Source organism: Tricharina praecox (genome assembly GCF_024521635.1).
Source record: "Tricharina praecox strain CBS 144465 chromosome Unknown BZA05scaffold_1, whole genome shotgun sequence".
NCBI classification, from domain to species: Eukaryota; Fungi; Ascomycota; class Pezizomycetes; order Pezizales; family Pyronemataceae; genus Tricharina; species Tricharina praecox.
The window spans coordinates 621343-645979 of record NW_026250403.1 but is presented as its reverse complement, the minus strand read 5'-3'; the positions used below and the strand labels follow the sequence as shown (position 1 = coordinate 645979).

Genomic DNA, 24637 nt, shown 5'->3' with positions numbered 1-24637 from the left:
TTTTTGGCGGTGACAGCTCAACACTTCCGAGCAGGTCCCAAATTTGTACCTAGAGTACTTTACCCGACCCGGGGAAGACGAACGGACTGGGGGTGGTGGCAAGGGAACAAACCGTATCAGATGATGGTGACGAGAGAGAGAGAGAGAGAGTGAGTGAGAGAGAGAGAGAGAGAGAGACAGAGAGAGAGAGAGAGAGAGAGAGAGGAGAGAGAGAGAGAGAGAGAGAGAGAGAGAGAGAGAGAGAGAGAGTACCAACCAACCGACCGGGCAGCCAACGGGTCCAGCGAGTCCAGCGAGGGAGCGAGGCGAGCGGCCAGCCAGCCATCCAGCCAGGCGGATGATCGCTCACCGCGCGTGCGCGCTCTCGGAGACCTCGTACATACTCTACACACATATTTAGGTACAAGGTACGTACATGCGTTCACAGTGTCCGGGCGTGCAACAACAAAATCAATGTCTTGCGGTACGTGCCACAGGTTCCCGATAGTACGGCACAGACACCTACCGTATGGTAGGTTTCATGATGCATGTCGACGTGCTTTTGATGGGCGCCCAGTATTGGGTCCTTGATGACATAGGTGCTCATGTAGGTCTCAAGTGTGTATTGGTACTCGAGTTGGTGATGAGTGAGTGGTACACAGGCAGACTCCAGAGTATGTAAGTAAAGTACCTACTCTACGTAGATCGAGGTCCCCCCTCCCCCATCCCCCGCCCGCGCCGCCGCCGGCGGTGGCTACACAACGTGGAGTCTGTTTTGTGATCCGCTAGCTAGCCCCTTCGCAAACTGCCGAACACAACTACCCTTGCGCCGCGGCAAGTCCACCAGCAGGCAGAGGTGGGTGACCCCTCCTCCTCTTCCTCCTCATCCTCCTCCTCCTCCCCGCGTCCGCGATCTAGGCTTGGGAAAGATACCATGTTTGGGCGGGGCTGCCCGCTTCGTCGTCGTTGATTGCTCTACTAGGTAGTAGCTAAGACCAGCCCAGCCCAGCGTACTCGACTCTACTTAGTTACCAGTATCAGTAAGATGCACTTACCTATCTGCGACTGCATCCACCACCATGAACCGAACCGGCGAAAGATTTCAACCCGCCCCGCCCCGCCGCATGTCCGGATATCATGGAAAAGCACATACGCATTTCTCCCCGCTCCGCCCCTCCCCTCCAGCCAATCCATTACATATGCCCCCCGTCGATCCCCAATTGGAATAACCGATTGCGCCTTTCACGCACGTTCGTTCGCTGGCTCGTCCCTTCGTGGGGCTTGGAACAACCGGCGAAAAGTTCCATGCACGTGCACGTGCAGACCCACCGATCGCCGGTTGGGCTGGGCTGGGCTGGGCTGTTTGCAGAAGACATGTCATCGTTACCGGTACGTATCTACTAGGTAACTACTAGCTAAAGTGCAAACTGATAGCGACGCGATATCCACCACCACCTCCATCACCACTACCACCCGTTGCCGCCGGCGGACCTCCGATTCTCCGTGTGGCCTTCCGAGTGGGCCATCGGGGGTCTTAGGGTTGTGGGCAAGCTACTATGTATAACTATAACTAGGGCAAGGCCAGGGAGACTGGAGAGGAGAGCGTTTGTCGGTCTGTCTGTCGGCCAGAGGTCTGGGGTAGCTAGGCTAGGGCAAGGCAAGGCCAGGGAGGGCAGTGTCTGAGTACGGGGGGGGCGGGAACGGCCACACACGAGGCTAGGGTTACTAGGTATGCGAACCATTAGGGATGATCAGCCTGCGCGCATAGGTCAATCCCAGCCGCATGGTGTATGTACACAATGTACACAACGTACACATTGTACACACTGTACATATTATGCACAATTGTAGTAAGTGCTAGTCAGTACTTATACGGTTGATCAATTTCTGGTCCGAGACATTCTGCTGTGCTCAGTGCTGAGCTATTATTCTGGGAGCTCGCTTAAGTACTTCCTACCTCCCAAGTATTTCACCCATGTACTGTGTACTTGTATGTACCGTACATACAGAGAACATACGTACGTAGAATACTGTACACATCCATCTGAGTCACTCTCACTCTCGCATCGCCCTCGCCTCGCCTTCACCTTCGCCGCATCTCCGATTCCGAAGTCAGCCGATCAGCAGACCAAACCCTCAAATGTGGACAGAGTGTAGTATTGCAGCTCTTCGTCGGAATGGCGAAACGGGACGGGACAACACCGATGATTTGCCCCGGCCTCCCCCCCGCCCCACAGCCGAGACTGTTCCCTAGATGCATAACTAAGCACATACACACACACAATACTACCGGTATACTATACACATCGGAATGCCAGGCATCATGAGTTCGCCGCCCCCCCCCCCCCCCCCCCTCCACTTCCTCCCAGAAGCGCTCGGGGCCTCCCCGCGTACTCTACTATCCCCGAAACAGCCCTCCTTCTCCTTCCCCCCCATCCCTCCCCGCGCGTGCGGGGGATCCACTCCTCAAACTCCTCCACTCCTCCGCTACCTGTGTACATACACAGTACGATAAAGAAATGACGGATGACGGACTTGCTACCTGGCCTATAATTACACAACTAACTACTTGGCTGAGTATACCGGTATGTCGGTGGCTGGCTAGTTGGCTGGTTGGGTTGGCTGGTTGGTTGGTAGCGGACATCCACCGGCGGGAAGTGCAACTGCACTCTAACTAGTAACTACCGTAGACGCGAACAGCTAGCACCGAGCGTCAGAACAACCGCCGCAACCGAAGTCTGCCTCGTCTAGCTTTTGGAGCTGAGACTTCAACAACTTTCATGACTTGCGTTCTCTCTCCCCCCCCCTTCCCCACCACCACCATCACCACCACTACCACTACCAACCCCCCTCCCCAGTCATTACCAGTCATTGCAAACAGGACCAAGGTTCGTGATCACGACAGCAGCAGGCGCACATTACAAAAAAAACCATAGTATCATGCAATAAGGTCCTTGGCTAGGAGATGGGCTTACTCTACACACCGCCAGACCGCCAGACCGCTGGTCGGTTATTATTCCCGTCCACTACAGCAACGGGTAACGATCAACTACCTAGGAAAATGCACTTTGTATCTACACGAGTATTGGCCCCCAGCGGTTCGGTACGCCCCCATCGTGTGCGAGCGTGACAGTTGAGTTGAGCTGGCTCGTAGTGTAGTTTCTCCTCGGGGCCTTTGGGGAGGGGGGGAGGGGGGGAGGGGGGGACGACTACCTACGTCGACGGGCTGTTGCATCCAAACCACACCGCGACCCATTGAGGTCGATTGGACTGGATTGGATTGGGTTGGATTGGATGGCCGGTCGTTCTTCCCCTTGCAAGCTCAAAGATTGCAAGCCCAGTGCACAGTGCACATGTGTAGCTGCAGCCATCGGTAATCATAGTATGGGATAATAAGGCTGCCACCCGATGGCACAAACGGCTGGGCGGTATACCCCGGTTTGCAACGAAAGGAACCACCACAGGATATAAGCGGATGGAACCCCCCTCCCTCCCTCCCTCCCCCCCTCCTATTCTCACGCAGTAGGTACATAGCAGCGCTTGCAGAGCCACGGAATGGTGAACCGGGATTGCACATACATACATCAGTACAATAGGTACATACATGGCTTCTTGGAGGGTTTGATATGTCAAGGTTCTGGCCATCCGTATGCACGGATATTGCATTCGGTTTTTGCTTTTTTGCTTTTTTCCTTTCTTTCTTTCTTTTCTTTAGTTCTCTTCTCCGTGGCACCTTGCCCGTGTTCTGACCCGGATTCCGCCAAACAGGTCGCCAAACCGTTGCCCAGAATTGTCATGTGGCCAGGTTTTAATGAACCGGGGACACCATAACATCTGCAGGTTGTCATGTTAAGGTGGGTGGGTGGTGGTGGTGGTGGTGGGTGGAGGGTGGAGGGTGCCCCACCACCTATGTAGCAACCGGCCTACCCACCACCTACGCACCGGATGAATGCACTGCCACTCCGACTTGTCCGTGGCGAGCCACCGACTGTGCATCACTTGGACCGGCGGCGGCATGGGCGGATTGAGCACACGCGAGTCCGGAGAGGAGAGAGGCGGGGCTCCCAGGACCTACGGGGCAACGGCCTCGGGAGCAGAGTTCGGAGCAGTGCCGTGCAGTGCAGCCCCACAGCTGCTCCGGTGCACCGCTACGACCATCGCATCGCATCCATCGCATCCGTCGCATCCATCGCATCCATCTCACGGTACAGGTGGTGGTGCATTCTCGGCCTTGCCCTGACGCGCAGTGGTGCAGTGGTGCAGTGGTGCAGTGGTGCAGTGGTGCAGTGGTGCAGTGGTGCAGTCTCGCCCGGCGCTGAAGAACCATGCGAGTGAGACCTCCTCGAACAATCCCCACTACCAGTTTCTCCTCGGACCGGGGGTGAGAGCTCATTAATTTGGCATCAACCCACTGTGTGGAGAGCTCATCCAGCATGGGATGAATAAGGGCTTTTCTTGGCCGCTTCGAGCCTCGGTAACACGCGGCCCGCCGCCAAACGTGTCGGTGGGACGACCCCCCACCACCACCCGGGATCGAAGGTGCGAAAAAGCTGTTCCTTGCTCGCCACTGCAAGCGATTCTGTATTTCGACTCCACAAGCGATCCTGTACTTCGTCTCCGCAAGCGATTCTGTATTTCGACCCCGCAAGCGGATGTCGGGGCGATCTCTCCAATAGTGATTTGGGTGTGGGATGCGGTGCCTAGGAGGTACAGTACCTTAGGTGCTTTGGTAGGTAGGTACGCGAGCCGGCCGGCTGTGGACGGTGTTGTATAGTAGTTAGAGTACGTAAACGACTCGGAGCTCTGTCTGTGACTGCGCGTAAGGCCGCCGAGTCGAGCCAGCCAGCCAGCCTTCCTGCAAAGCCCCCCTGGCACACACGCCCAGTGGCGACCTCATTCCCAAGGTCGCGGACAGCAGGGTCCAGACAGGTCCAGGGCTGGGTCCGGGGCTGGGGGGCTCGGGCTGGGTCCAATAGCTGGCCGTAAATTGCGCCCTTCGCATCGGGGGCGCTCTGGGATGCCGCCATCGTCGAGCGTGGGATGCGTAATGGATGTCGGCTGGAGGTTCGCGAGCCCGTATGCAGCGCGCGGAGTGATCTGCAGCACGTATGTAGAGTAGAGTGGAGTAGATAGAGTAGAATAGAGTACATAGAGCGGAGTAGAGTAGTGTTAGCTGAGCCTAGGCTGGACGTTCGTGTAGCGCGGGGTCCCTCGTTACCCGCAATGGCAGTTACTCTACCTGTTAGTACTTGGATGGTTACCCTGGTAGTTACACGGAACGCTGTTGATGTTGCTGGAGTTTACCCGGCTCCGGACGATGCTTGGTCGCTTCGGCCACCAAGTTCCAACCAACTTCCCAGCAGCGCCGGAAATAACCCGCATTCGATCAGCCTTACATGTACCTGCTACAGGGGCACAAGCGGTCATGCATCGTTTGGAGTTCTGGTGAGTCCGACAGGCAGCGCAGTCGAGCACATCCCCCCGCAGAAGATTGCATAGGTACTTTCCCGTGGCTATCGACGCACATACTCCGCTCTCTGCATTCATTCGAACCAGAGATTCCTGCAGATACATGTGCACTGTGCAGGTCAGATTGCACTGCACCGCACTCTGCACCCCCCGCCGTACCCAGTAGGAGGGAGACTGTGGAGTACTCTACGGGAGGTATCACGCTCCACGCAGCATGGTACATAGTTTGCCCCGCTCCGAGTCCTCCCCCACCTTTGATCATCGTCTGGAGCAGAGCCCATCTACATAGAGTATCCAGCCAAACCCTTGCAGGCGATTGGACTTCTGACAAGCGAATCGGCCTCGGAATCGAATCTGGAGTATATTGAATATATTGCTCCCAGCCTGTTGGTGGTGACGTCTTGAGGCGGAGTGCATAAAACACTTTATTGCTGGTCAAGGGTTGGTATTTTCGCTATCCGACAGCCCTGCATCGCAGTTGACCACGCGACTTAGCGTTTGATGCGGATCCGCGGACGCTTTTCCTGGGGTAATCATCCGGAGCGGTCTGGAGGCGGGGAGGACGACGACAACGAGTGCGAGCACGAGCGCGAGCACCAATACCAACACCAACAACCAATACCAACACCAACAACCAACACCGGCACCCAGCACGGGTGGGGCGGAGACACGGACAAGGACGGATCTAAGCACGCGAGCGCGAGCACCAAAATTATACCCAGTAACTACCCAGCACGGGTGGGCGGAGACACCGACAAGGACGGATCCACGGACCCGAGCTTGAGTAATCGCCCCAGGCACACAACGACTGTCGAGGTAACGTACAGGGTCGTCACCGTCATCCATCTATCCAGCATGTATTGTACATACTTACATACATAAATACATACATACACACTCATATGGGGGAGGTGGGTGAGCAAAGGGCGCAGATATCCGGTCTTCAACGAAAGAGCCAGCCAGAGCCGAAGCTCAGCTTACTGTGGGGTACCAAGAAGCCCAGTCCATAGTACTAGCCCGTGTATTTCGTTCCCGGACCGCAAGCTTGAAGCACGCACACATGGACACAGCATATCGCGGTGTTGGGCTGGGCCTACGTAGGGTCAGCGGTACGCTGGATCGTTGGCTGTGGAGGAGGAGGAGGAGTAGATTAGATGCACTGCACTCATCGGTCCCTTCCAACTCCGACGGACGAATATCACATTCCAGCGCGAAGCAAACAGAAAGAAACTCAAAGAGAACGAAGATGCTGGATGTGGGCCGGCGTGACGGGAGGCGTCAACATGAAGGCCGTCTAGTTGGCTTGGTCTGCTGCCGCTGCATACATTCGAGATCCACTCCTAGAGTAGGCCCGTTTCCTGCATCGGGTACGCCATGCTATCTGGTGTCAGATAGCCCGCAGGCTACTACTTCTAGTACCCACTGCTGCCCCCTTCTTTCCGCCAGCGTTGGATTTTCCGTTGGTCCTTCCGGGCCATCCTCGGTAGTTGGTTCCACGGACTTCCACCACTGCAAACCAGCTAGTTTCTCTTCTCGCTGAACTGCAAGGAGCCGTACCAAAGTACTTGCTTTCTCTCATGTGGGAAAGGGCTCTCCCCCCTAGGGGAACCGATGTTGTGCATTGCAGATCCGTCTAGACACTGTCGCCATGAAGCCCAACCATACGTTATGTTCGTGGTGAACATAGCGCGTGGCCATGTTGCATTGTTGCTGCTGGCGGCATAGGATGTTCCTCTGGGTATGTGCGGCCGGTAGTTAACCTGCGTGCCTTTTTTCGCCAGTGAATGCTCCGAGGTGCAGGAACAATTGCAGCTAACTGAACAAATATGCACTCGAAGGAAGGATATATGCATCCTATGCCTCCTATGTACTCTCCTCACCGTCGGTACTCGGGGCCCAATGTGTCGCCCCCCTCCCCGCCCCGCAGCGGTGTCAGATAATGCAAGTACCCGAGCACTTCGCGGATCCGCAGCAGACCTATGAGAGTCCGAGAAAGCCTGTGCGGGTCAGCTTGAGGCGATTCTCGTCTATCACCAACACTCGGTACGTACCCATCAGAGAGCCGCTGGCCGCCGGCAGACGGCTGACGGTATTCCGTCTAGTCAGCTTCAGCTTTTGGCTGGGGATGTCTGTGCGAGTACACTACCTATGATTTCTCCCCCCCCCCTTCTCAACCAGTAACCAGCCGTGACTCAAACGGCAACTAAGGAAACGGGCAAAGCAAAACACACTACCGGCGTCTATCCGGAAAGTACATACCCCTCTTCGTTCCCTACACAGGTACATACAAGTTCCCTCGGAGCGTCCCCCTCCCCACCCTCCCACTCCACCCACTCCTACACGTCCTACGGGCATGTAAGGCTCCACCCCGTTTTCCGCTCGTGAGCATCGAGGCAGCAAGCAATTGCTGACCTCCCCTCCCCTCCTTTCCCCTCCCAAAGAGCCAAGAAATCCCTGAGTGGCATTTCGGCAGGTGGGAATCCGCTTATTTATGATAGATCAACCTTAAACTTGGGCTAATGCAAGCGGGCACCACCAAGTTGTGGTAACATTAACAGGACACCCTACTACTACTCTACTGGTGCAGTGGTGTTGCTCATGTATGTAGCGAGCGAGGCAACATCGGCACCAGTGTGGCGGGCCCGGAGGGTAATCTGAACTGAACTGAACGGCGAATCCTTCTCAGCTCGAACAAATATTTGCCGTCCGCCGTCGAAGCCCACCCAACATCCAACCACCACCACTACCACCACCACCACCACCACCACCACCACCACCACAACCACTATGTATTCGGGCCCCACGGTCGGGTACCTAACCAGATGTGGCAACGATGATGATGATGATGATGATGGTGATGACGATGACGATGGTGATGACGATGACGGTGGTGACGGTGATGATGCTGATGATGATGACTATGGCCGAAGCAAAAGCTTCGGGAGATGAATCAACGACCGACGGACGCCACGCCCCCGCGTCGTTCATACGAGCTCGGGAGTTTTCGGCCGGACAAATTCCGCCCATCGGAATGTTGCCGAGTGATGACCTGTGTCGTGGCAAGAATCGCCATCCAGAATGTACTCTACCCAGTTAGTTATCGTACGTGTTTGGGATTATTCCGGATGGTACATCACATAAACGTCTTTTTTTTTTATGAACGCGACGCAATTGATAGTAGGTATGATACATTGCTGACAGTCAGCGCCATGCAATCGATCAGGAAATCACCTATCGTTCGCTCAAGCAATCTTAAACCATGCAATTGAGCGGTGGCAAATGGTGACTTGAGATGTTTTTTCCCCCTGACACGGTGACACGACGTGAACCTCCATACATGTACATGTACATTCCTCTGGTGCGAAAAACATGCGAACGCGTACGTACCCTCGGGGGGGGGGGGGAACATGAGACAGGCAGCACCTATCGCTGCTCCGTACATGTAGCTATATGCAGATTACTACTTGAGTGCGTAAGTTTTCGAGGGCGTACGCCGTACTCTATGCCGTACGTGCGTGTGCGAGGTGTCGTGTGTCAGGCACTGGAGCACGGCATATCCGGTGGAGACGACCAGCACTCAATTCCGAATCCCAAGGTCGAACACTCACAGTCAGCAACGGATTTACATTCCTGAATCGTCTGCTGGGGGGTGAGACATTATTGAGAGATGGGGGTTTTGCTAGATGCTGCTTACCTATTCGGATCGGGGAAGGAGCATGCGGAATCACTCGACGAGGTATCCCTGTGTGTGAGTGGCAAGGCCCGGAGTCTTGAGATACCGCTCGCTCGCTCGCTACATATATCGTATTGTGCTATCGACTCACCCCCATTCCTGCCTTATACTACTGCCTCCTCGCCATGCGAGTTTTCGGCAGAAGTGACCCGGCGGTATGGGTGGGTGGGTGGTTGGGTGAGTGGGTCCCAAATTCCCACCGGCAATCATCATCATCATCACCATCCCGTTTGCAGTTTGCACTCGATCGTGAGGATGGTATACCGTATAGTATATACCGCACGCCTCTAACTAGGCTCTCCCGAAAAAGCCGCAGCCGCTTCAAACCGAGCGCCGAAACGGGACAATGGGGGGCAGTCTTCGGACTGCTTTGCGGTCTCGCACGCCTTGCGTATGATGTATACACGCACATAAGGGAGCTTTTGAAGAGCTGCGCGGCCAGGCCGGATTCGACGAGGACATTGGACTTTGAGCCAACGCTTCCCGCCGCTCACACTAAACCCAGGAAATTCAGGCCCAAAACCAGCGGATTTCCCTGTGACGTACATACGGTAGTCGTGAGATTGCCGTGTCACCCGGAGGGGGCGATTCCACCTATGTGATCATGTCCCTGGGTGCAGGAGTGGGACCTGAGGGGAGGGGAGGAAACGTAGGAGTCACAGATTGGCTACGGATGAACACTGCCAACTCTGACCCCCACCTATGTTTTTGTTTTCGTTCCATCATCCTGTAGGTATTCGACCGGGTCTGGTCATGGTAGGTTTTGAGTGCGTACACGGAGTCCGGCCCCACCGGTCACCGATGTGACTGGCCCCTCGAGTCCCGACGGGGACTTCTCCTCTCCCCACTACCGGTACCTATCCGGCAACGTGGATACAACCAGGAAAGGACAAACGAGATGGCGCTCGCATATTTCTCTTCCTAAGTAGGTAGTCTACCCGTCCTAGACGACTCGCGTACCTAACCCGCTTCACCCTACTCCTGCTCCTCCTCCACCTTCTCCTGCTCCTCATTACCGTTCTCCCTGGGTCCGATCCGATCCTGCCGACATCCATTGGTTCCCCAGGAAGTCCAGCACGGCTGGGTTGCATTTTCTTCGGCTAACTAAGGGCTTGGATACATACCGGTATCTGGACCTGCCCTTTCCGCTTCTCGATCTCCCACCGTTGCCGCCGCCGCGCGTACCGCAATAATCACTCGACTCGACTCGGAGAATCTCGCAGTAAAAGCGGCGTGGTTGGTTGGTGCGAATGAAACTTGCGAACTGATGGCACTTTTACTATACTATACGGGTTGTAGTTTCCGTCAGTTCCATTATGTAGATAATGATATGTGCCCGTGCCAGCACGCACTGGATGTTTCCATTGATAAAAAAACAAAAAACCTTGGTGGTGAGAAGCAGACGGACGATAACAAAAAACGAAACGGCCCCAGAAAAACACAACCTCCAGGTATCTGCCTTGCCTAATCAGAAAGATCGACCACCTCACCCCCCCTAAAGTTCCATTGACGAATATCCTTCCCCTCCTCCTGCTTGACCCGCTTCTCCTGCTTGATCGGAGTGTTTTGCTCCTCGCTCTGAACACTTGGTCAGCACAGCACGCTCTTTGCGCTGGGCTCTGATTGGAGGGAGACCTACCGCCATTTTCCGCTTAAGCTCCATGAGCAACTCCGCCCTGGTCATGTTCTCGAACCTGGAGGCCTCCGGGATCAACCCGATGCACTCCAGATTCGTCCTATTCGTGTACTTGAACGAAAACCTTGCGTACGGGTTAGCCAGCGTGTCCAGCCACGTGCCGTAGACCCCCGTCTTGCGCATAGTCGTGACCTTGTCGTCGAGGGCGACCACATGCGAGATCGACGAGCCCTTCAGCGACCTTTCGCTAAACGTCTCCGGCAGCAGCGGGGCTGTCCTCTGCCGATTGCTGGTGTCGCGCCGCTTGACGTCTTTCCGGCCGGGGATGGGGCCTCGAGGTTGTTGGGCGTCCCCGAAGCTAGCCACCGGTGGTGTGGCCAGCGGCTGCCAGCGGATCACCACCACCTCGATGGTGCCCAGCTTGCTCAGCGTCTCCGACGGGACGGACGTGCCCTCGTTCGGGTCCGGGCGTGGCCTTGTCAGCACCGTCCACCGCACGCACCGCTAGCCCGTCTCCGGGGGAATGATTGGACGGAAGCCAAAGCCAAGACAGCAGACTCACGCACGCACCAGACCGCACGAGCTCCTTAAACTTCCACTTGCGCATGTGGTAGACGTAGGTGCCATCGTCGAGTTTCTTCTTCTCGACGTTTCCTGCCAGGCGGACGCTGACGAGGTGTGGCGGGTTGTCTGCGTACATGCATTTCGACAGCCGCCGGCCCTGTAGCACCCCGTCGATGAAGGTGTACGCGTACAGCCGCGGCGAGATGTAGCGCAGCGACCACACCACGATCCGGAAGGGCTTGCCCGTCGCCGCTTCCACAAAGCATGTAGCCTGCTTTGGGACGCTGGAAGAGGCCCCATACTCGGGAGCTACTGCGTCGTCGATTAATAGCTTGCATTCGAGGTGCAGTTCGGGAATCGTGGGCATCGGGGGCGGTGGGGATGTAGGTGCGTGGATTGTTGCTCGTGTTAAGAAAGGTTGTCGTTGCTTTTTTTGCGAGAAAGTATATGTAGAGCGTGTATGTAGATGGATGGTTGGACAAGGAGACGGCTCAAGCTGGACGTATAGGTGGTGAGTTGTACAATACATACTTCAGTAACTCACGTGCTCGCGGCTCAGAATGATCACGACGACACTGGACCAGGTAAAAACTCAATCATCTATGGATGGATACAAACCATCAGCTCCTGCAGCGGGAATCCGGAACCCTTTCCTAAAATACACAAAAGTTGGCCCCCCTCGCATGATCCATCCCATTCTCATTGTAAATATGTAATTAGCCCCTTCGAAACAAAAACATTCCACCCACCATTGCAAGCAAAAAGGCTGAAACAGCAGGAACAAGCTCTGTCAGAGGGAGATCTTTACACCGCCAGATCGTCACGGTTTGTCCTGCCAACGGACCCAATAAACCCCCCGGTGACTCGCCCTCTCCACTGCTTCCTGTCTTCTTATCCAGCCACTTGTTGAAAACCGCATTCAGGTCCGCCCTCATGGCGCTCTCCATCAGATCTGGCAGGATAACCTGGTATTCGACAATTAGATCGCCGTATTTATCGTCCTCGTCCTTCCAGATGGGCATGCCCTCGCCCTTTATTCTCTCGACAAAGTTGGGCTGGATGGTCTCTCCCAACTTCCTTCCCAGTCTAACCAGATGTCCGTCGAGATGCGTGAGGTTTCTGGCCCAATCGCCGAGGAGAGCCTCCCGAAGACTGAGGGCTTCCTTCCAGTATAGGTCGACACCCTTCCGTCGGAACCACATGCCGTCGGTAGGGCCATGCGCCACCTCATCCACATTGTCTGGGTCCACCTTTCCGTCCGGATCCAGTTGATCGAGATGAACGCGGAGGTTACCCGCGATCCATTCAGGACTCTCGTCGGCTTCATTCTCGAAGACCACTGTCTCCCCCTTCGGCACACCCTTCTCCACGTCGAGCTCGAATGTAGCCTCCCCGCGCACCACCTTTTGGCCTTTGCACACCTTACAGGGGTGGCTGATGATCTGGCCCTGTCCGCCGCACTTATCGCACACGCTCTGCACGTGCTGGAACATTCCGGGGGCGAGCATATGTTTGACGATGCGCATTCCGCGGCCTCCGCACTCGTTGCACGACTCGGTATGTCCGTCCGTGCTCCCGCTTCCCTGACACTCATTGCATATGTGCTGCTTCTCGACAGAAAAGGTCTTTCGAGCGCCGGTGTAGAAGTCGCGCAGCGGCACGGCAATCTTGACGTCCTTGTCCCGGCCACGCTGCATTCCGCCGCCGTAGTGGCCGCCGCCAAAGAAGCGCGAGAAGAGATCGAAGGGATCGTGGTGTTGCTGGCGGCCGCCGCCCTGTTGGTGCTGTTTCAGACCCTCGGCGCCGTGGCGGTCATATAGCTTGCGGGTCTCGGCGTCCGATAACGTCTCGTAGGCCTCGGCTACTTCGCGGAACTTGTCGGTAGCTTCGGGCTTGTCGGGGTTCTTGTCGGGATGCCATTTCTTGGACAGCGTACGATATGCGCGCTTGATGTCTCTGTCGGAGGCCGATTTGTCGACTCCTAGTATCTGTTCGCGGTTAGCTTATCTGTGGATGTAGCAAGGCGACGGAGAAGAAGACGAAGAAGACGAGGCCCGTACTTTGTAGTAGTCTTGAGCGAAAACTAATGGTAGGATGCTCAGCACCATAATTAGAGTTCGAGAAAAGTTGAACCGCATTTTGGAAGAGTATTAGAGGTTGTGAACGCCGGCGAGGCAGTGGAGGAACCTTCAGTTGACAGAGTGAAGAAGCAAAAGTGACAGAGAGGGCGTGGGGTGAGGTTGTCGTGACAGACAGACACGCTTTCCGCACGCTCAGTTGAGAGGGTTGGGTCTGTATCGAATGCGGTTGGCGAGGTGGGACTGAAGGAGGAGAATAAAATGGTGTCCTTTGGCCGGTTTCCTTGTTGCCAGGTCAAACGCGCCGCAACGTTAAAGCAACCGTGTCCATGATGTTCGCTTGTGAAAACGCGCCCTTGCACACAACATCTTAACCACAAGCGCAAGGATACTCACTAATTATCGAGTGATCCCTCTGTTTTTTTTTGGTGGCTTGTAGCAACTGTGCTTTCTTTGATTCATCCATTTCGAAAGAAGGTTGTGTATGTATCGACATCCAGTGGAACGGACAAAGGTTTTTCCGCTCTCCGCTCTTTGTTCCGGTTCACCTAGGATCACTCGAGACGAAGCTGGATCCTTGAGGTCTACTGAAATTTGCCGCGTATTATTTACCTTGAGCACAGGACTTACTCACTTTCTTAAGTAGCCGGTAACTTAATGAAGGAACGCGGAAACGAACAAAGCAAAGCAATGACAACAGAATGATAGCCCGTGCTCCGCGCTTCCTTTTAGGCTTTTCTCAACCTTAATTCCACCACCCTAGTGCTCCCTTAGTGGTGGATCTGTTGCGGTAGACGGGTTCGAACAAGTGTAACCGCGAAGGGCTTGAAGAAACCACCGGAATGAGGTCTCGGGCAGTATATATGGCAAACGGACGAGAACCCATATGAAAAGCTTGTTCAGCAGCTACATGCAAGCTAACACCGATGGCGCCGGTCAAAGGGACTTGCTGGCGGATGACGAAGTCTCCTCATTGTCCTCGTCCGTGGCGCCTACCGGTCGTGACCGATGGGTAAGTTGCAGAAACTAGCGGTGTGATGGATATTCTTGGGAAAGAGGCCTCATCGCCCAAGTGGAATCGTCCGCTGCCAGTCGATTACAGTGTCGACAGCGTGTACGGGACCACTGAACACCAAAATGCCATCAGTTAAAGTCCACGCAGCGAAAGGTTGTAACTGAACCCACGAAAACCATGCTCACTAATAGTCTTACGGCCTCAGTACCCTCCGGCGGATTGACTGTCAAGGAATTCAGGGACTGCTACCCATAGCACTGCTGAAGGAGTCGGTGTCTAGCCATGCTGTCACTTATGAGTTTCAAGTGCCCACCTCGTTGATGGTAGAATACATTGTCTGCTCTTTTTCAGCTAGCCCCTCCTCCTCCAGAATAACCTCAGAACCTTTATACACTCACAAAACGTGGTAATCAACGTTGTAAGATACCATAATCAACTGTAGGTACAGTTTCCACTAGCTCCCGTAAAGAAACCGGCGTGATTGACCCGACCGTGGAGCCGAAACGGACAGCTAACTAGAGCGCTCGATCCGGAGCAGGTTGACGCAGTATGAAGAAACAAAATATATACCTATCTGAAGCGGGTTCGAAGAGTACAGAAGGCTACAAATGCCCTCCCAGCCTCGGCGGGGCACCGCATTAAACGACGTGGAATATCTTTAGAAAAAGTGGTTAGAGGCTGTAGTAGATCTTGCGATCTTGGTGCGAACGACACTAACTCACTGGCGGATATGTCCTCCCGAAGGAAGGCAAATCCAGAACCGAATCACCGATTCTAGAAAAATGCGGACAAGCGCACGACGACGACGACGACGACCCAGTTCTACATGACATACCGGCTCGATTCCGGAATCCGGACACGCCCTCGCTCGCCACTACCTGGAATAGACGATTAACCTACCAGACGACCCCGTTCTGGCTGCGAGACGGCGCGGCCAAACCCGGGAACACCCCTTCAGGCGTTATGATGCCTTGGTATCGATGCGTAAGGTGCTGTGGCAGAAGATCGAGCGCGAGATCGACAAGACCAGATTGCGAAATCGCACCAAGATCAGCAGTCTCTTCGCGGACGAGAGGTGTATGTCTCAGTTGCCCAGGCGAAGGGCGGGGAGGCGGATCGGTGCATCGAGCTGGTTATCTGGACCGTAGACAGGATGTTTTTTTTTGCTTATGTGTTGTTCCAGTGCAGCATATTCAGACCACGGCGGTGCGCACTATTCAGGTGTCCTGTCTACAGTCTTGTTGACTGGCTCAATGCAACAACCCATTTCCCCCGCTCTCCGCCTAGACACCAGAACAATGTATAGAACACCGAAGAGATTGCGTGATAATGACAGGATTAAGGAAGTCGGCCCAGCTACTCTTTACTCCCTCCCCACCAACGCCGACTCCTCCATCCGCTCCACCCGCTCCGTCTCCTCGGATCGGCCCGCCCTCCCCTGGTCCTCCTCCACTTCTGACAGCTCACTGACCGCCTCCTTAATATGGTCCGTCCGCCTTCCGGCTCGAAATCGTGCCCCAGCGTCTTCAGCTTCGCCCTCCAATGCAGCGATTGAAGAGATGTTCCGAGTTTGGGTGGCTTTGCAGCACCACCAGCACTGATCGTCTGGTCAACTCGGTTTCATATGCTGGCCCAACTTCGGTTGATAGAACCTCAAAACCGTACAATTCTCCGCTCTTGCTTGGGGTGCGATCCGGATTGTTCTCCGCCCTCATTGCTTCATATCAGCCATTCAGCTACCGCATCTCGTACCACGATCTCGTCTCTAGCTAGGTATAATACATACTTCTTGTTAAAGATGCCAACATCAGTAGCATTGTTCTCCGTCCATACCTACATACTTGTTGGCGTGCTTCGGCCATTCCCCTCGTGGTGATCATCCGGTAACTACTGCAGACAGGATACCCGGAGTTGTGCGTGCCCCGATCTAGATAGGTTGGATACACGGCGATGAAACAGAATGACTAAATCAATCCGGAGGAGGCTTCTTATCGGTACGACTGTGCAGTGGAGAGCTTTCGATCTCCGCCGAAAGCGCATGTCGACTCCGCGCGTCCGTCTGCCGGAGTATCAGGACGCCTGTCAACACACCAAAACACCAAAACACCGCCTGTGGGCCGGTTGCTGAAACCATTTTAGTCACCCTCTACAATTGGGGAAATTGTAGAGGGTCAATCGGTGTTTAGTTACTGTGTCATTGAGTTTTTTTTATGCTTGGAGGTGATGAGGTCTTCGAAAGCGGCTGCTTAGCACGATTTCGGTATGAGAACCAGCGACAGGCCGACAGGCTGAGCACTCAGCACATAAACCCCCACTACGGGCAAACCCGAGACAGTATGCAGAATTCTGAGAGTTTTATGTTGGATTCAAGTTGCGAAGAAGTATCACATCAATTCCTATTGTATGGTACCAATAGGAGATAGATTCCTCAACAGGCTCGCAGCCGACACGTACTTTCTCCGCTCGTCTAGTAGATCCCGATCTGCACACTGCAAGCCACGTCGATCCGGACGGCCAAGCTAGTTATTCGCTTGTGCCGAAACCCATGGACCGAACCGGCACCTGGAGAAGAGGTACACTACTCTACAATCGCAGTATTCGTCCGATTGCCATCGTGGCAGGCGTCGGATGCCCGGTTCACGATCGGCAGCGAGGTAGCCCTACAGATATACTTATCCGGAGCTACTGACGTCACGTTCGAGTGAGTGAGGGGGTGAGTGTTGACGCATGGGGGATACGCTGCCGGTGTGAGTGGTGGTTTAAATACCGTGGATGTCTCACCTAAGCGGAGTCGACGGACAGTGGAACTATCCTCCACCATGCATTGGCACGCATTTCGTCATGGAGAGATTCTTCACTTCCAGCCGTGTCGTATGTACCTTGATTGTTGTCGCTTTACGTGCTTCAGAGCAGCGAGCTCCGACGTTGGAATGATTTAAAGACTTCGGACTCGCTCTGGGATGCTCTCCAACATCACCATCAGACGACATCATCGACGCAGACATCATGAAGAACCACAAGATGCTACTTCCGCTGGCCAAGAGCAGCGGATCCGAACAACAGCGCGGGACCTTCCATGACAATCATGGCCATCTCCCTGGCAACGGCTTCAAGAATCGTAGGTTCCGAGATCGCTGGGTGCTGTATCTGCTATGTACTCGGACAATACTGAACTGTTTTCTCAGATCTTGTTGCGGCGGCTGGAGAGTTTGTCGGTTGGTTCCAATGATTCACGCCTGCAACCGTGGAGCTGTCAGTTAACACACATTCCCAGGAACGTTTTTCTTCCTCTTCATGGCATTCGGTAAGTCACCATTCATCGGCCGCAAGAGAGAATGTGCATCTCGGAGCCATATCGCGCAATACTGACCGCATCCCAGCCGGAACCTCCGTGGCCAATATCCCGAGCCCTCCCCAGAGCGACACGACCCGCACGGATCCCGAACAGCTGATGTACATTGCGCTCTCGTTCGGCTTCTCGCTATGCATCAACGTATGGATCTTTTTCCGGATCTCGGGGGGCCTCTTCAACCCGGTGGTAACATTGGGGCTGCTCCTGATCGGTGCCTTGAGCGGCACTCGGGCGGCGGTTATCTTCCTAGCTCAAATAGTCGCGAGCATAGTTTCCGCCGTGGCGGTCAACGGACTGTTCCCGACGCCGCTGGCGGTGTCAACAAGTCTGGGAGTGGGCACGACACTTGCGCAGGGCGTCTTCATCGAGGCGTTCCTGACGTTCGAGCTGGTCTTTTGCATCTTCATGCTGGCGGCGGAAAAGCACAAAGCCACGTTCCTGGCACCGATTGGTATAGGACTCGCACTGTTCGTTGCTGAATTGGCAGGCGTGTATTATACCGGAGGCTCGCTCAATCCTGCCAGATCCTTTGGTCCCGCTGTGGCCGCCCGCAGCTTCCCAAAGGAACATTGGATATATTGGGTTGGCCCTGCCCTGGGTGCACTTGCAGCTGTCGGCTTCTATAAGTTCGTTAAGAAGCTGGGTTATGAGGAGGCGAATCCGGGGCAGGATAGGGATCCGGAGGAGACTGTGGTGACCGTGAGGAATGCTACCTCTGGTAAGTGCTCGGATCGTTTGATGATGACCGATTTGGTACTGACTAACGCAACAAAGAACCTGCCGGACAGAACGGCAGACTGTCCGGAACGACGACCGACGGCGACGTGGTGGTGGAGGTGGATCCTGCCGGTGGGATCCCGCGCGTTCTGTGCGGGTCCATGGAAGAAGAGAAGACTTGAATGATACGACGGTATGGCGATAGTCACGATACCGGGCGATGGAAAAATGGGGGCGTTTTTGTTCTTGTTATTTGGGGAAAGAGGAGGAGGACCATATGTACATTACAGTAGTTGGGGGATTGGGTCATTGCTGCTTGTGTCTTGATCAGAATTTTAGTTTGAGATCCCATGATGGTACCGCCGTCGGAGCACCTACAGCAAAGAACGTCCAGCGGGGGGAGAGCAGAACCACTGCACTGGGTATCTATTCGCGGTCATAGCGATGCACTCGCCCACAGAGTCTCGCGCCGAGCTGCGCCGAATTTTGCCCGATGATGAACGGACGCAGCCTTAACGAAAGGCCCACCGCCCGCATCACCTCGGGATACCGAGCCCCGATTTTCATGACACATGTACTTATTCAATCTCGTAGATACCTAGGTACCTAGTCTACCTACCCCCCCTACCTACCCCGGCGCCACTCTTGCGAGACATCGTATGTCTCACTGCCACTGCCACTGCCACTGCCACGCAAGGCATACTTTTCGATGTCCGTGGCTAGCAACAGTTTGAAGTTTAGCCGGGGCTATTCTACACTTATCAATGGTATCCGTCCGTCCGTAACTATCTCATTGCCACCCATCGTTGTTAGACCTACCACAGGCTTCTCGCTACCGTCTCCGGTACTCTAGGTAGGTATCTTACCTTGGTGACTACCTAGATGGGGCCAATACCCAGACATCTCGCTCACATGTCGAGATCCCGTAAGGTAGTCCAGCGTATTATGTGCAGCCATGTATGCATCCTAGAGGTGAGCGAGCGAGACGTATGTATAGTATTAGTACGTATGATAGTACCGTTTGTACCGAATACTCACCCACCATCACTCGACATTCTGGACCGGATATGCGTTTGCGTCCGAGTGTACATCCGGAACCAGCAGCTAACTGCCTAACTATACGTATTGCTTTTTGTCTGGTGAAAGAATACATACTCCACACACTCTACATACATGTGTACATGTGTACATACATGATACATCTAGACCACACGTCTTTCGCCCGGACCCTCAGCGAGGCTCAGCCCTCCATGCACATCGCCGTTCTCCGGCTATCCTCCTTCCCGATTCCACAGTGCACACACGTTTCTTTTCTTTTCTTTTCTTTCCTTTTCTTTTCTTGTCTTTGCTTTTCTTTGCTTTGCTTTTTGACGGACGGAAGTCACTGCCAGCCGACACTGCATACATACATGCGTGTTGTCGTCGGGGCATGGCATCGATCAGAGCGTCTATATCGGCTTGGAGTTGGGGGAGGGGGGGAAGCGAGCAAGGCAGACTCGGACGCAGACTCCTGAGGTTGGCGACGGACACCGGACGGATCTGGATGCAAGTTGGCGGAAACATCGACATCGACATAGGTAGTTGCCCCACGGCTGGGCTGGAGGCGCTGCGGAGTAGGTAGTCCGGTAGGTACCGTCAAGTTGGAATTGTATTTACGTCGCCAATGAAGATTGGCTGGTGGAGCCTACGTAGGCTTCGGTTATCTGCCGTCTCCGGGAGTCCATGGTGGCTGTCAGCTGCTTGACTGGGGTGCAGCAGCATCGTGGGAGACGGGTGGCTTCCATCATCTAGAGACTAGAGGAGGTATGTGGGTGGCCAATTGCGATCCCGTAGGTCCGGGATATCCGCATGATTCGCGGGATACATATCCACCTGGACGGCATAGCTGTTGGAATATCATACGCTACATACTTGAAGTGGATACGGAACTGGTGGGGTGGGGTGGGGGATGTCTCTGTTGGTTGGGTCGAGCTACATTGAAGTTTCTTCTTCTTCTTCTTTGGATTGTTGATATGTAGAGACAACCACCAACTACCTACTCACGCATGCGTGCGTGAGGTACGGTGGGGGCATATTCCTTCCTTCAGCTGAAGCCCGATGCATACGGGATGGACTATGCCATCCAACTGCCGCGTCATTGGAGCCATTGGAAACGAGTGGGCTGTCGACAGCGGGGGTGTTGCGGGCGGCGGTACTGAGCATATTATGCCGATCGTGCGGGAGACTTTCCTTTGGTGGTGGTGGTTCGGAATGTCAGGCTATCCAGCAGCCCGAACATGTGCGCCGTACCTGCCTCTCCTCTGTTCTGGGAGCGGATCAGCGTGCGTAGGCTTGAGTTCCGCATGGCTCCCAATGCGTTTCCCGGGCAACATAACCCCCGCATTCCAACATTCCCAAATTCTCCATCCGCGAAGCTTAGCCGTTGCGAGGTCGGGCTATGAAGTTTGAAATCGAGCCGTAGTTACCCTTGCGACAGTTTGCGCGCCATCGAGCATGCAGTCACCAGTGCGTTTTTTTCTTTTTCTAGCCGGGAGCGTCGCTACTCGTATGTTGTAACCGACTCGAGCCAAGCCGACATCTGGAGAGACTCTTGTCTCACGATTCAAGAGTAGAGCAGCTCTTGGTAAGTATTCATGATTCGTCCTACGGGAGGCTAGAGTGGAGTAGTGGGCACATCACCAGCGTCGATCGCACAGCAGTGTCTGTTTTTGCAGGTTCCCCTCCCCTCCCCTCCCCTCCCCTCCCCTCCTCCTCCCCTCCTCCTCCAACTCTCCTGCATGCGCTGAACCGCTGCACCGCTGCTGCTGGCTTTACGCCCCGTTGTTCGAAATAGAATTCGGGGCAAAGTGCGATTCCCAGCTGTCCCAGTGTCCAAAGTGCACATATCGACTGCAGTGCAACAGCCCATGCACGATAGGAGAGACTCGACTTATAGACGTGGTTGGCGAGTTCACATCGAGAGCTGCATATTCGCGGGTTATCGACTGCTGCCAGATTCGCCAATGGCGCGACTTGTAGCTTGGATGTAGATACTGCTAGAATAGTAGCGTGGGTCGCACCGCACCACCTTGGCCCGGATGCAGTCCGAAGCGCAACGTTGGAGGATATCGCCGAGACAATCCCTTTTGAACACTTGCAGTCCTCTGAATCACCCAGCAAAGCCTGGCCTTCGATAAGACTGGCGCGGGTTGGGGCCGCACATTCGCACTCTGCTCTGGTCCGTGAGGGGCGGGCTGCTTGCGAGCGTTGTCGTTGATAACCTCGCGGCCGGTGACGGAAGGAGTGGAAACTCTCCACTGGTCAGGACTCAAGAGCAGCCGAGAATGATCTGCTGTGTCTTCAACAAAACTACCTTCGCACGGATTTCGGTCGGCGTGTTACGCGACTCAATGGGTGAATGCGCCGAGAAAGAAAGAAAGATCGCCAGGAATCAGCTGCAAATTGGAACATGGCAATCAGATCAGGGGAAAGAACAGCACACCTGAAGCTCGTGGCGGGGTAAAGGTTAACTACCAACTAGTAGGTCGGACCAACTAGTGCTGCGAGGTGGTGTTCTGGCATGACTATTCGCGTGCTTCCGTCATGGGTCGCTCGGTGGGTTGGTCCGTGGTGTCTTGCTGTCCGGAGGAGGTTGTGGTTAGGGTGCTCGGTGTAGTTACATGTGGTGGTGCAGAGCTGCAGTCCATGGAGAACATTCACCCACTCTTGGTTGTGGAACCCGAATTTCATCCTGTAACTACCCAAGCTATCGAAACGAGCTTCGTGATATCAAGCGCAATCAATGCATGGCACCGGCAGCCAATCGATGTGCCAATCGATGTGCCTGTCCCTACATACGATGCACAAATCATACATCTCTAGAGCCCATCTTCTCCCTTGCCCTGAATTCTATATATTCTCCCTCATCCTCTTGTTTTGATCATCCCCAGCATCCACTTTCTCCCTCCCTTTTTCTCTACCGCTTCTACATAACCACACAACTCTTCACTACCGCCAATCGATATGCCTATCCCAACAGAGTCCGTTGGATCTCTTCCGAGACCTGCCAAACTCCAGGAAGCGTACGCCAACTACGATGCAGGCAAGGTATGCAAATAGACGGTTTTGGTCGTGAACCCTCAATTACTGACCGTGATGTATTAGATCACCAGAGAGGAGTTTGAGAAGGCTCAAGACGAGGCCTGCAAAGACTCGATCGAGCGTATGGAAGCCACCGGCCAGTGGTGTGTGACCGACGGCGAGAACCGTGCCAGTTCCTTTGCGACCTACCCGATCACGGATACTCTGAACGGCACCGGCCTTGCCGACAGCCTCCTGCCGGACGGGCAATACTTGTGAATTATCATTCTCTTCCGGCATATCACCTTACCATACTAACATCGTATCAGTGCTATCTTTGACGACGGGTTACTACTCCCACTGCTGAGTAGCTCGAGTGTTTAGCTAACACCTGGGTGCAGACATCACCGACAGCTTCCCCGGCTCGTCAAGGGCCCGTTCAGATACAAGACGTACGCGGCAGACTACTTTAACAAGTCCAAGAAGTTTGCAACCAAGCCTCAGAAGGCGGCCGTCATTGCTCCTTCCATGCTCTACCTTCTTTACCCCCTCGAGGAAGAGATCAAGGGCTATTCCAAGGAGGAATTCGTCAAGGATCTCGTCGACGAGTGCGAGAAAGATATCCGAAAGTGCTTCGAGGCCGGAGCTGTCCGTGTCTCGATCGACTTTACGGAGGGTATGTTTGGCAGCACTCCTTTTTTCCTTCTGATTTTTGCTGAAGAATATAGGCCGCCTTGCTTGCAAGAATGATCCTCGAAACCCATGGACCGGAAGGCACATGCTCCAGACGTTTATCGATCTCAACAACAAGGTTCTCGACCGTTTCAGCGCCGCGGAGAGAAAGAACATTGGCATCCACACCTGCCCTGGCGGAGACTGTGACTCGGTCCACAGCAAGGATGTCGACTACAGCGAGCTGTGAGTGGCTTCCGTGCATTGCCTTCCTCCGGGAGACGCTCGACCGATGGCTCATCGTGCAGCCTCCCAAGCATGTTCCAGATGAACGCCGGATACTTCCTGATCCAGCTCTCGACGGAAGCCGACAAGCCCCGCATCTACGAGCTCTGCGGCAAGCATTCCCGAGCAGATGCCGATGGAGTCGCACAGGTAAGATTATTTCCTTTCCCCCGCACAGTACATTAGTATGCACGGAGAAACACAGCTCGACCGGAGCTAAATCTTCTGTGGATAGGTCTGCTTCATCGGCGTGATCGACCCGCTCAGTCCCCGCGTGGAAACACCAGAAGAGGTCCGCGATGCCCTGCTCGAGGCTGCCAAATACATTCCCGTCGAGCGGTTGGGTGCCACCGACGACTGCGGCTTCAGTCCGTTCAGCATCGACATCAAGCCCAAGCACGCGGGCCCCGACGAGGCCCGTCTAGTTGCATTCCAAAAGATTGCGGCCAGAATCAAGGGCGTCGAGCTGGCCAGTGCAGCGTTGGGTGTTTAGGAACGGAAGGACGGGGGGTTTCATGGCTACTTTTTTGTTCCTTCTTTTCTTTTTTTGCTTGGGTTGTTTCTTCGTCCGTAACTGTGATCATAACTTCGGTAGTAACAAGTATTATGCACGCCCCCGATCCTGTCATATTTTCACTCTTTCACTCTTCCACGCCCAGGGCCACGCGAATTTATTCATCCGCCGTAGTCGAAAATCCACGGCGCATAAAAATGCCGCTAGATTCTCCACGTATAGTACTGCATAATGATGCCATCCGCGCACACAGTGCACACACACAGTCTCTCTCGTATGCATCCAGCCGCTCGAATCCGTCGGCGTGCAGGCGCCGGGCTCGATCCGATCGCCCACCAGCCAGCCAACCAGCCAACCAGCCAGCGAAAGCGAAAGCGGAGAGGAAGAGGCAACAGCCAAGAGGCAGGAGGCAGGAGGCAGGAGGCAAGGCGATCCGGGATAAAGTGAAAATGTGAAGTGCACTTTTGGCCCTTGGGGGCAGATATTTGGGGGCAGATATCATGCGTGAGTAACTGTCGTTCCCGAGATGCGGTTGGTACGATACCGTACGTCCGACACTATCGT

At 54.6% G+C, this 24637-nt stretch overlaps 5 protein-coding genes across 5 annotated transcripts; 3 read left to right on the top strand and 2 right to left on the bottom strand.

Annotated features, from left to right (window-relative positions):
- Positions 1-4259: 4259 nt before the first annotated feature.
- On the bottom strand, positions 4260-5193 carry BZA05DRAFT_381471 (uncharacterized protein). Its single transcript, XM_051482016.1, has one exon. The coding sequence runs from the start codon at positions 5127-5129 to the stop codon at positions 4680-4682; it is 450 nt and encodes a 149-aa protein (XP_051344110.1). The 5' UTR covers positions 5130-5193; the 3' UTR covers positions 4260-4679.
- A 3000-nt stretch (positions 5194-8193) lies between these two features.
- Positions 8194-8649, top strand: BZA05DRAFT_381467 (uncharacterized protein). The gene has a single exon (XM_051482015.1). It carries the CDS (start codon positions 8282-8284, stop codon positions 8543-8545), a length of 264 nt encoding a protein of 87 aa, XP_051344109.1. The 5' UTR covers positions 8194-8281; the 3' UTR covers positions 8546-8649.
- Positions 8650-11954: 3305 nt separating this feature from the next.
- Positions 11955-13798, bottom strand: BZA05DRAFT_365847 (uncharacterized protein). The gene is made up of 2 exons (XM_051481517.1): positions 13442-13798; positions 11955-13369 (listed from the first exon to the last, which is right to left on the bottom strand). The coding sequence occupies exons 1-2, from the start codon at positions 13517-13519 to the stop codon at positions 12098-12100; spliced, it is 1350 nt and encodes a 449-aa protein (XP_051344108.1). The 5' UTR covers positions 13520-13798; the 3' UTR covers positions 11955-12097.
- A 3262-nt stretch (positions 13799-17060) lies between these two features.
- Positions 17061-18860, top strand: BZA05DRAFT_381462 (aquaporin). The gene is made up of 5 exons (XM_051482014.1): positions 17061-17592; positions 17660-17689; positions 17749-17778; positions 17855-18544; positions 18601-18860. Exons 1-5 carry the CDS (start codon positions 17481-17483, stop codon positions 18723-18725), a joined length of 987 nt encoding a protein of 328 aa, XP_051344107.1. The 5' UTR covers positions 17061-17480; the 3' UTR covers positions 18726-18860.
- A 3386-nt stretch (positions 18861-22246) lies between these two features.
- BZA05DRAFT_381456 (uncharacterized protein) lies at positions 22247-24187 on the top strand. The gene is made up of 7 exons (XM_051482013.1): positions 22247-22629; positions 22687-22877; positions 22932-22949; positions 23004-23278; positions 23331-23520; positions 23583-23709; positions 23795-24187. Exons 1-7 carry the CDS (start codon positions 22546-22548, stop codon positions 24050-24052), a joined length of 1143 nt encoding a protein of 380 aa, XP_051344106.1. The 5' UTR covers positions 22247-22545; the 3' UTR covers positions 24053-24187.
- Positions 24188-24637: the final 450 nt, after the last annotated feature.

Excerpts from the sequence above, each read along its gene's own strand:
- BZA05DRAFT_381456 (XM_051482013.1), top strand. The coding sequence starts at position 22,546 with ATGCCTATCCCAACAGAGTCCGTTGGATCTCTTCCGAGACCTGCCAAA. Across the intron at positions 22,630-22,686 it reads CCAACTACGATGCAGGCAAG|ATCACCAGAGAGGAGTTTGA; the intron begins GTATGCAAATAG and ends GTGATGTATTAG. Across the intron at positions 23,710-23,794 it reads ATGCCGATGGAGTCGCACAG|GTCTGCTTCATCGGCGTGAT; the intron begins GTAAGATTATTT and ends TTCTGTGGATAG.
- BZA05DRAFT_381462 (XM_051482014.1), top strand. The coding sequence starts at position 17,481 with ATGAAGAACCACAAGATGCTACTTCCGCTGGCCAAGAGCAGCGGATCC. Across the intron at positions 17,593-17,659 it reads TGGCAACGGCTTCAAGAATC|ATCTTGTTGCGGCGGCTGGA; the intron begins GTAGGTTCCGAG and ends CTGTTTTCTCAG. Across the intron at positions 17,779-17,854 it reads CTTCCTCTTCATGGCATTCG|CCGGAACCTCCGTGGCCAAT; the intron begins GTAAGTCACCAT and ends ACCGCATCCCAG.
- BZA05DRAFT_381471 (XM_051482016.1), bottom strand. The coding sequence starts at position 5,129 with ATGTACTCTATTCTACTCTATCTACTCCACTCTACTCTACATACGTGC.
- BZA05DRAFT_365847 (XM_051481517.1), bottom strand. The coding sequence starts at position 13,519 with ATGCGGTTCAACTTTTCTCGAACTCTAATTATGGTGCTGAGCATCCTA. Across the intron at positions 13,370-13,441 it reads TCGCTCAAGACTACTACAAA|ATACTAGGAGTCGACAAATC; the intron begins GTACGGGCCTCG and ends AACCGCGAACAG.
- BZA05DRAFT_381467 (XM_051482015.1), top strand. The coding sequence starts at position 8,282 with ATGATGATGATGATGATGATGGTGATGACGATGACGATGGTGATGACG.